The following is an 11,371-nucleotide window of genomic DNA, read 5'->3' as shown; positions in this document are numbered from 1 at the left end:
CTACTGAGGGTAGAGCTCCACCAACATCGCATGCCCCTAGAAATAGAGAGAGGAAAAGAGAAGTCAGGGAAAGCACTGATGGTGACAGAGCAGCCGTCCACATGTAACCACAAGCCTTGCTCTGAGGGCGCAGCAAAAGACAGCGCAGCACCATTACCTGCCCTCCTGCAGCGCAGGCAGCGATCAGGCCGTACTGCCCTCCCTCCTTCCTCAACCTGTGGGCAGCAGTAATTGCCAGGCGGCAGCCAGTGGCACCGAACGGATGTCCCAGAGACAGGGAACCACCCCAGGTGTTGAACTTCTCCAAGGGAGGGGCTCCAACCTGCAACAACACACACAGTGACACACACACGTGAAGAGACAGCCTGCCCTCGCCACAACAGTGCAGCACGTGGGCTCACCAAGTGTTTCTTAGCGTGCACGAGCGCTTGGTGACAGCACAAAGCTGTGCCAAAGGGTTTTACTGCTTCACTGCAGCCTGTGCTGCTTGAAGGCAACCGGAAGCACTGACCTCATCCACTGCCTTCATTCCCAACTGTCACTACAGTGTGTCTGGGTTTCCACCTCTTGCTGCCATGGGGAATGCCACCACTCCCACAGAAGCTGTTCAGATTGGGATTTGCAAACCCAGAGTTCATGACACAAAGGTTCTGGGAAGACCTCACTGCAGCCTTCCAATACTTGAAGGGAGCGTATAAACAGGAGGGGGAACGGCTGTTTGTGAGGGTGGATAGTGATAGGACAAGGGGAATGGTTTTAAACTGAGACAAGGGAGGTTTAGGGGGAAGTTTTTCCCCCAGAGGGTGGTGAGGCACTGGAACAGGTTGCCCAAGGAGGCTGTGGATGCCCCATCCCTGCAGGCATTCAAGGCCAGGCTGGATGTGGCTCTGGGCAGCCTGGGCTGCTGGTTGGTGACCCTGCACACAGCAGGGGGTTGGAACTGGATGAGTGCTGTGGTCCTTTGCAACCCAGGCCAGTCTATGATTCCATGATTCTATGATTTCTCCCCATGAAGCACGACAGAAGCACTAGCCACAGTGTGGAATCCAATCATTTTGAGTAGAAATTAAAGATAAAAACATCCTGGCAGAGTCCTTACCTTTGACTTCCTGCCCATGTAGTTTTGTGCAAACCAGTCTGAATCCATAGCTTTCATGTTAGCCAGTATCTGCCCCTGAAAGGGAGAGAACAGACATTAAGGAAAGCCTGCAGATAGTTCTAACAAACCCAAGATATCCTGAGATTACCCACAGCCACAAAACATTTTACAGTTGGAGGCAGCCTCAGTATTCCAGAACCACTTACAGCAAAAGCTTCATGGAATTCAAACACATCGATATCAGCCATGGTCAGACCAGCCTTCTCCAACACCTTGGGAGTAGCATATGTTGGACTGATGAAGAAGAGGTAAGAAACAGGAGTCATGCATGTTTCTTCCCATGATTATTCCCATTTCTCCAAGCCAGCTAACATTCCTTCTCCCCAGGATGCACAGTACAGCATTTGTGCTGGTGTGCTAGTATGAGCTGTTAGGAGATGCTCTTCATCATCGCCACCTACCCCAGCAGCAGTTGGTCCTTTGGATCCTGGGACACATAGACAAAATCCCTGCACAAAACAAATGCGATGAGTAACAGAAAGAGGAGAAGGGAGCAAAAGCAGGCTTCAAACCCCATTCAGTCCCCTTGTTTACCTTAGGTAGGCCTTGGGTTTGTATCCTAGTGCCAAAGCCTTCTCTTCAGACATGAGCAGCATCGCTGAGGCACCGTCCGTCTACAAGAGGCACACAAACCCATAAGGTCACTGCCCAAGGGCAAGCACACAGCACACACAGCGAGCCTGACAGCCCCCCTGAGGGGTACCCACGTGTAACCAGGGCTTCCAGGCTCTGCCAGAGCACCCCAACATCTCTGGAGCTGGTTTTGCTGGTTTGCACTGCCTGAGTCCTATGAAACTTCAGGAACTGGGAGTCAGATAAATCCCACCTAATTTAAAGAACTACTTTGGACTTCAGCATGGCTGACAGTTGGATGTGATGTTTTCTTGAAGGGGTTTGCCAACCAAAGTGATTTTATGATTGAAAAGAAATGATGAAAAGAGCTTTCTTAAAAAGTGTTAGAAAATTTGGCCCAAGGAGGCTGTGGATGCCCCATCCCTGCAGGCCAGGCTGGATGTGGCTCTGGGCAGCCTGGTCTGCTGGTTGGTGACCTGTACACAGCAGGGGGTTGGAAATGATGAGCATTGTGGGCCTTTGCAACCCAGGCCATTCTGTGATTCTATGAAAATCGGGAGTTATGCAGAAGAGCATCACCAGACACGTGCTACAGAAATCTCTTCTTCTGCTCTGTGGAGGGTAAAGCCTTCAAGTGACAAGTTTAGTCTAAAAAGCTATTAACTTCCAGACCCGCAGTGCAATCAGTCCCATCAGGGACAGAACTTCTATGTACGCCTCTGAACAATCAACTCTGTGCTTTTCCAGAGATGGCTACAGCAAAGCAAAGAGGTAAAACCAGACAGCATTTCAGGGTTTAGTTCTTGACTGCCACTTTCCCCTGCTGGCTCACACAGGTCTTACCAGAAAGGATGAGTTGGCAGCTGTGACAGTTCCATAGGGCTTGACAAAAGCTGGCTTCAGTTTGCTCATCTGCTCCAGGGAGGATGGACGGATCCCATTGTCTTTGGTAACTGTATCTTTGCCTGGGGATGGTTTTTAAGAAAAAAATATCAGCAACATATATGAACATCAGCATTCCAGAAGAAAAAAAAAAAGAAATAAAGGCAGAAAAATATGCTTTTTATGACACGTTGGAGGAAGAACATGAGAAAAATCTATCTGTGGTATCAGGATGTTTAACATGGCTGAAAAAATAAATCATACTTTAAACTGAAGCTACTTTACTTCCTCTCTAAAGACTGAGATACAAGTAAGTGCTGCAAACTCTTTACTGTAATATGAAATCAGCACACTGTAAATCCAGCTGATAATCAGCTTCCAATTGGAGAACTGAGTCTAAATCAGGATATGCTTACGTGTCAAGATTCAAGGAAGTAAAAGCACTGGAAATAATCAAATCACAGAATCATAGAATGGCCTGAGTTGAAAAGGACCACAGTGATCATCTGGTTTCAACCCCCTGCTGTGTGCAGGGTCACCAACCAGCAGACCAGGCTGTCCAGAGCCACATCCAGCCCAGAGAGCCACATAAGCATCTGTGACAATACTGACTGCTTAAACACACCAGCTAACAAGAACCAATTTTAGATTGTAGGTACCTGCAGATCTGCAGAAGTAAGGCCTCGTTAGGAAATTAACCCCACAATAAAAGTGCCCCCCACAAAAGTTTCACACCTCAGCAATGCCTGTAAGGTCTGGTGAACTGGATGCTACCTAGCTGGAACTAGGTGAACTCTGAGGTCCCTTCCAACCCAAGCCTAATTCTAATTCTATTCTATGAAACCAGGTGTTCAAGTTTCAGGCCTTCCTGACCAAACCCTGATTCATCAGCCCATGATTTTATTAGGCCATTTGTTATTATCTTGGAATGTAGTGTTTGGTTCTGATTTTCCTTGCTCAGTCATCACGTTGGAAGGGATGCAAAGTAGGTACTACAAAATCTAGACATGTAAAGATAAATTCACATGTTTAGATATGTGTGTTTGAACACGTGCTCCTATGTCAATAGGTTTCCACCAAGCAACAGAGGGCATATCACAGAATGACAGAATGGCCTGGGCTGAAAAAAACCACAATGCTCATCTAGTTTCAACCCTCCTGCTGTGTGTGCAGGGTCGCCAACCAGCAGACCAGGCTGCCAGAGAGTTAAAATACCAAGCCTGCACTGAATGTGAAGAATCAAACCTCAGGGCTTCATCTCCTCTTCTAAACGAAGTATTTCTTTACCAAACTCAGTGCATGGCAGCAATCCGTGCACTTTCACCTGGCACTTTGAAGGGCACCACGTCAAGGAGCAAGCCTTCTTCCTGGGCTTTCTTGGCCAGTGTGTGTGAACGGAGGGCGTACTCATCCTGCTCCACACGGGAGATCGCAAAGGCAGCAGCCAAGCGGTCGGCAGAGTGCCCCATGGTCTCACTGGTGGAGAACTCTGCCACAGCTGGTAGCTACAAAGCAAGATAGATCAAGTCAGCACACAGCACAGCCACCCCTACAGTGGTTACAGGCAGTTTATGAAACATGCACGAACAAGGGCTCCCTTTTTTGGGACAGGTTTCAACTCCAGACGCTCCCACGAGCAAAATCAGACATGTGGGGTGAGTTCAGCTCAGCTTTTGCTCTTCCAAAAGCACACAAGAAATCCCTGCGTGGATTTAAGTCCACAGTTTTCATTTTGGACTTGGGATCTCATCACTGCTACACTGTGCTTCCCTGCAGTCCAACCAAAGGTGGCCAGCAGCAGGGATGCATACAGTTTTCTTGTGACAAATTCAGAGGTGGTGGGAGGAACTGCTTCCCCTTCTTGTCTCTAACATGCCTTCATTCACCTCGTTCAGAGGGCTTCCAGAGTGGTTCCTGCCATTAACCAGCAGGCTACTAATTCTCATTAGGGAAACTGAATAAATCCAGCAGGATTTGGCTGGGAACAGCAAGCATAACACATATTGCATCAATCAAACAATAAGCATATTAATATAGCAAGGATTTCCCTTTTCTGTGCATGTCACTTGTTCTTATTTAGGAAATAAGAACTCCTCTGATGCTTTACAACCATTTTATAATCTTTGCATTGATGGAATAAAGCTTCCATTTTGTAGCTTCCAGCACACAGCTCGGCTAGGAGCTGCAGAAAGAAGAGGAGGTCCAAAATGTTGAAATAAGCTGGGTTACTGAAGACCAACAAGTAAGGAGACAAGGTAAAAACAATGCAGGGTCATGAGAGCTATAAGCTGCACTAATCAACTTAGTTTTAACTCAAACCACAGTACAGAGAGCTGATAAGGGAGACTGAAAGGCAATCACCTAAGCCCTTGTTATTTAGGCTCTCCAGTGAAGCTAAAAACGTATCTGAGCCACTTTGAAATAAAAACACCTGTAAAATAGTTTGATTTCAGGATCCTGAAAACATTACCTCAGGAGCAAAGTAGTCAGGGCGAATTTTGGAAATCAGGGCAAGCTTTTGGCCTATACTCTTGGCTCGGTTCAGGGTGAGCATAGTCTTCCTCATCTTCCTGCTGTGACGAATGGGAACATCTGACATCAGCTCCACACCTCCTGCTACGACGACGTCACACTGCCCAGCTGCAATCAGACCTATGCCTGCAGGACAAGAGGGTCCATGAGAGCTGCAGGAGAAGTAATGCTTACCCACCACTGCCAACACCACTACATTTTATTTCCTTCTCCAGCCACTGGTTTCAGCCATGTTATACAGCATGTGCTTAATGAAATGATGGGACAAACATACTTTGCTTCCAATTCTGTGCCCCACACAGCAGCTGGAAGAAGAGTGTCCCCAGTAAATCAAGATACTAACTCAATCTTTGTTCTCCATTCTGCCCAGGCTGACAGCAAGCTGAAGGGCAGCAACTTCCTCATCAAGATTCTGTCTTTTCCTCCCAGGCAAACAAGGATGCTGAGCAGACACCATGGCTGAATATAAACAGTGTCAAGCTGCTGGCAGGCCTACTGCAGAATACTCAGCCTGTGTTGCACTTTGCTGGCTCAAAATCTTTCCTTTCACTCCAGAATTTCTTTAGATCCTCAGTTACAGTCACTAAGCAGCACAAGCCAGACGAGGGATGAAGGAATTGCTAAGTTCAGTTGCAAAGCACAGCTTGTTCCTCCAGCCAACATACCTGTGGTCATAGCCTGGTTTGAAGAAATGCAAGCCATGGTGACTGTATGGGCTGGAGTTTTGTCAGAGAAGCCAGCTCCCAAAGCAGCCTATGAGCAACAAGGAATGACTGTTAAAACGTAGACATTTTGCTCAACAGGGACAGAGCTGCCCAGTAACACACCTTTGCAGACTAAGCAGACAAGTACATCGAGTTTCTACTCAGCCAATTACTGCAGCAGCACTTCCCACCCCTCCCTGGGAACAGGAGAAGGCAGCTGCCCACCTCTCAGGGCTCTCAAGCCATGTAGACAAGCCCCAGGAACAACCTACCCACACAACTCACCATTTCAAAGGAGCTTTCAAATACACAGCATCGTCCTTTATTCACATTATTTGCAAACGAGGCACGTGAAAAGAGTTATTTAGAACCCTCAGTACAAGGCACCGAGTTGCTTTAAACAGAACAGAAAACATTTCCTGCAGTTGGGAAAGCTGTGTCTCATCTGACCCAACCTCCTAGCACAGAATTGCTCACACCGTGCCCTTCCCTAGTTGAGACGTGGCCAACTAGTTTAAAGTTCAGCAGTTGCTCCAAGTTAAAATTAAACCACAGCCCCATCTGACTGGCAGGTGACCAAAGCAAGTCTTTGCATATACAAGGATAAAACTGCTGGTGAAACCCAGAGCCTCACAATCTCCTCAGTGTTTCCAGCACGTGTTATGTAATGCCTGAGTCTGCTTGCAGAGAATAACAGAAAATCATGTGCCACCTCCATAACGTTCCTTCAGTGGATCAATTTCTTTCTGTGTCCAATATGCAAACTGTGTTTTTTGCTTGCCAGAAAAAGAGCAACTAAGCTGCTCCATTTCAATTCATTTAAATGCTGCATCTGATCAGCCAACTGAAACAAATACAGAGCAATCTATCACAGCACACTCTGCTCCTCTCAAGCACTTCTGACAAGCCAGTAATTGAGTCCAACTGGTCATTTCAGGGAAGAATCAAGCAGAGGCTTCACAGCCTCAAAATGCATTTGTTCTACAGCAGATTTCCATGCAGTCAATTACTAGATAAGACAATACTGCACAAATATCCTATACTCCCAAACACACTGTACCAGAATTTTTTGTAAGGGCTTTATCATCTTCTTACCAGCTGCTGAAATCTGACTTAAAGGAGACGAGCTGCACATCACCCACCTCTCTGGCAACATTGCTTGTTTTCACTTCCTGGATAACTGTGCCATACACAATGTAATCAACAACATCCCTTGGGACACTGGTCCTGTTCAGCAACCCCCTAAGGAGAAGAGAGAAACAAATAGAATTTGCAGCACGTGAGCAATGACCTTGCTTCTACCATCAAGCTTCCACCCTCCAATAATTTGCCCAGAGAACCAGGCATCAGTGGAGCTACACCTGCTGCCCAAATCTGTAAGAAATCTTGCTTGTATGTGTACTTAATGACAAGTGCAATTGAGTACAGACTGCAAAAAAATCATAGCAATAACACTACTATAAATAGTCATAGGATGGCCTGGTTGCAAGGGACCACAACGCTCATCCAGTTCCAACCCCCTGCTGTGTGCAGGTCACCAACCAGCAGACCAGGCTGCCCAGAGCCACATCCAGCCCGGCCTTGAATGCCTGCAGGGATGGGGCATCCACAGCCTCCTTGGGCAACCTGTTCCAGTGCCTCACCACCCTCTGGGGGAAAAACTTCCTCCTCAAATCCAACCTAAACCTCCCCTGTCTCAGTTTAAAACCATTCCCCCTTGTCCTATCACTGTCCACCCTCATAAACAGCCGTTAAATGATGACATAACTTCACGAAACCAGTTCCTATTTCCCTCCAGATATGGTTGTTAGCACATTCCCCAGTTTGAGTCTTCCAACATCCAAATTAAAGGAAGAATGCCTTAGAGATAACAAGGCCAATTACTTTTGGTGTAGGAACGTGTAAAGCTCCCATAAAGAGACACAGAAAACTAGCAGTTCTATTTTCACAGTTCATCAGGAAAACATCCTGCATAATTTGTCCAAACATTGTGGCAAATGCACCAACACAGGTAATCCAACAGCAGGCAGTGGTTAAGAATAGTGGGAATCAAACATAGTTGAAGGCACTACAAGTCACCAAATGCAAAGGAAATTCAGATTACTTACTGCAGTGCTGCTCGGGCTAAGTCATGGGGCATAAGATCTGCATAGCTAGAAGTGAAAAAAGAAAGGCAAAAATTGAAGTGACAGAAAGCCATAGAAAATGTCTTCATGCAAACACTGTGAGCACACAGGAGCTGCGCAGAACAGGTGACCTGAAATGCTCCAGGGTGTTTATGAAACATTTCACACCACCAGTCGTGAAAACTAACTGTGGATAGGCCAGCACAGGATCACTACGATACACGCACTGAAAAGCAGAACAAAATACCCACAGCCACCGTGTCTGCTTCTAAGTTTAACTGTGAATTTGTGGAGTCTAGAGCAGATTCTCTACGCCTGTCCTGCTGGTTTTGAGAAATGCTTTGCCTTGTCTGCTACACCTGCATCACCAAAGGTTTCCTCTGTATGTGCAACACTGACTCTCATTCTCTGCAGAATTCGTAGCCCTGGGCAATCTTCAAATCACACTTTTCAGAAAGGAAGATGGAATAGCTGCCAGCAATCTAACTTATCCCCAGGTCAGCACTTGCAGGCATTAAAGAAATAATGACATGAAGATGAACAAGCAAGCCCATTCTTTTCAGTTCCAATGAAGTGAGTGTTTCTTATGTTACACTTACGAGGTGCCAGACTGCAAGAACGGAATACGGACGCCCTCCACCACAACAATATTCTTCACCCCACTTTTGGCTAAGGTCTTCTTACTCTTAGGCTGAACAGCTGAAAGGGAAGCATGCTTAACTATTAACAAGCAAACTTAGAGCTGTTAAAACTAAGAGAAAACTGGAGAAAATAGTTCTCTTTTGGTGCATAAGTCAAAAGCATTGCAGGAAGAATGCCCATGTTGTAATCCTGTCTCTGGTGAATGAGGTGATCTGTAAAAATGGTTTGACAACTCAGCATTTCCCCCACCAGCACAGAGATTCATAGGTAGCTGTGCTGAGGGAACTGCTGAGAATAAATGCATGCAACTCCCAGTCTCCATTAACACTGGTCAGAGCAGTGCAGAAACAGATACATCTAAAAATGGTGCACAGCTTAGAAAATGAAGCAGAGCAAATGGAAAGCCTTGCAGCCAGAGTCAGACCTCACCTCAGAGTCAGTCTCTCAGTAAGCAGCAGCAGACAACAACCCACCTTTCAAAGTAGTTACTTATACACCTGCTCTTACTGCACAGAGACAACTCGTGATAAATCAACATTCAAGAAACAACTAACTTGCACTTCCATAGCAAAGCAGGAGGAAAGAGTGCAGACAGTTGCTGCAGGTAACTTGTCACTTGAAAGTATCCAATTATTTCAGGATGAAGATGAAGAAGTGCCACAATGCAGCACCATTCCACAGGCCACTGTCAGAGCTCTTTTGGAGTGATAACTGACAGAGTTCAGTGAGAATTTCCTCACCTACTCAGACGTGCAAATCATAATAAGCATATACAGCAGCATGGGGTAATTCCATTTGCAAACCATTAAAGGACAAAACCAGATGAAATCTGGCTAAATAGCATGTTGAGTACACACACAAGGATGAAACTCCAGCACTGTTCATGGCTTTTGTTAAAGGCTCTCTTTGCAAAACTAAGGAGGGAAAAGGAAGCCACCACTTGGTTCTTTTCTCAAATCCAGGCAGCTCAAAGCATTAAACACTTGAGCAAGCACACAATCAATAGTAGAGCCCCACAGCACCCTAACTGCTGAGTGAGAACCACAGCTAATTATCTCTACAACTGTGTGAGACCCGAGTCTCACTGGACGTCAGAGCTAACTCCACAATATCCTCCTAGTCAAGGACAATTCCCTCTCCTCCAGGGAAAGAGATCTGGTCATATCCAGTTTGTAACTTCCCAGCTTAGCTTCTCAGATTAGACTCTAGAAAATCAGGTGAGGATGTGCTGTGAGCTCTGGAACGGGCACAGCTTTTGGGGGTGAGTGGCACTCAGCTGTTTGCAGCATTCCACCATGGTGTTTTGCTTGGACTTTTACTTCTTTGCAACCTTCAAAAGGCATTCCTGATCTACAGCTGTCTGCACTGCATTTCTGAGATGCGTGCCTGGAAAAGGGAAGCACAGCCTTTTAGCACAGACCCAATGGGATCTCTGGTGCTTTCACTTTACCTGGAGCTTGTAACTGTGAAGAGCAGCTGAGAGATCGAGCAACTGAAAAACAAAACAAAAAGAAGGAGAAGGATCAGTCGAATCTTAAGAGTCAAAAACATTTCTGGTTTCTGTAAGAAACATTAAAATATTGTCACAGTGAGACACCTGCACCTAAATATCACTAGGATAGTCTTTGTTACTCTGTTCATAAAAATGACAGCCCATATTACCAGTTAGCACCAAAGTCTTCCCATACGTGGGAAGGAGAAATGCATCAACAATGGAATGAGTTCTTTAAGAAACAGATGACAATGAGGAAAAAATCAGCTACAAGCATCCACTCAAAGGCTAACACTTAAAAAGAGTGTTACTACCCAACAATTCAAGGTTTTAATACATGTAAACATACTTACAGACCCTGACGGCCCATGCTGAGGAAGCAGGGAGGTTTCGGATGGTATGGGTCAGCATAGAAGTCATTTTGATGTCTAGAGGTGGAGAAAGACTGCTAATAGTCCACTCTGATTTGTTTGGAATAATCTCAAGGGAAATAATCTGCTTGCTTTGCACAGAGCCAAAGAAAGGGAAGAAACAGAAGCTGATCCAAGAACAGCAGTCACAGTAACTTTCTGTTACACCTCTTGTACAGCATCAAACAGATGAAGCGACTGGCTTGTGACTGAGGCCTTCTGACACCCCTGTAAATAAACACTTCTCTCCTGGAGGACCAGCTCTGATCTGTCAGCAGCCGGCATTTTTACATTCCTCCCTCAATAACTATTCCACCACTTCCCCCCTGGAATATTGTCCCAGAGCCCAGCCAACGTCACTGCCAGCATGATCCTCCTGACGCACTCTCCCTGGCACAATTTCACACTGCTACCTTTAACTTTAACCCAATAACTCTCATTGGGTATCCCACAGTAAGCAGAACAATATCCCACACAGCACTCCCCTTTAAAGGTCCCTTCCAACTCAAGTAATTCTATGACTCCTTCTGACTATAATGGCATGCCACAAGCCAATTTCAGACTCCTCACGCAGATAAAGACCCCCAAACCAGACTGCCTCCCTTCTCGATCATCCCTCTCTGCGTCCCCTCTTCTTCCTTTGCATCTCTACCCATACCCCACAGCAGTTCCCACATACCCAACCCCACACAGCCACCCTCCCCACCACAAAGGTGCAGCCCTCGTGGATTTCACTCTCCTAAACGCATGACATCATTTATTTTTATTATTTTTTTTTCCCCCAGAAACCCTCAAGGGCCCCAAAGAGACACCTCAACACACACAGTGACCCAGAACCCACAACACCTGCC

At 46.1% G+C, this 11,371-nt stretch overlaps 1 protein-coding gene across 1 annotated transcript; it reads right to left on the bottom strand.

Annotated features, from left to right (window-relative positions):
• On the bottom strand, window positions 1–10,530 carry HADHB (hydroxyacyl-CoA dehydrogenase trifunctional multienzyme complex subunit beta; the record flags this gene model as incomplete). The annotated part of the gene is made up of 15 exons (XM_079550812.1): window positions 1–36; window positions 158–322; window positions 1,100–1,174; window positions 1,306–1,393; window positions 1,561–1,608; window positions 1,694–1,773; window positions 2,576–2,697; window positions 3,939–4,119; window positions 5,085–5,272; window positions 5,812–5,899; window positions 6,993–7,092; window positions 7,959–8,003; window positions 8,576–8,675; window positions 10,069–10,110; window positions 10,464–10,530. The coding sequence occupies 15 exons, from the start codon at window positions 10,528–10,530 to the stop codon at window positions 1–3; spliced, it is 1,425 nt and encodes a 474-aa protein (XP_079406938.1).
• Between the last annotated feature and the right edge of the window lie 841 nt (window positions 10,531–11,371).

This window comes from Tetrao urogallus, assembly GCF_951394365.1.
Source record: "Tetrao urogallus genome assembly, chromosome: 2".
In the NCBI taxonomy this organism is placed as follows: Eukaryota; Metazoa; Chordata; class Aves; order Galliformes; family Phasianidae; genus Tetrao; species Tetrao urogallus.
This window is presented reverse-complemented; position numbering and strand designations above follow the sequence as displayed.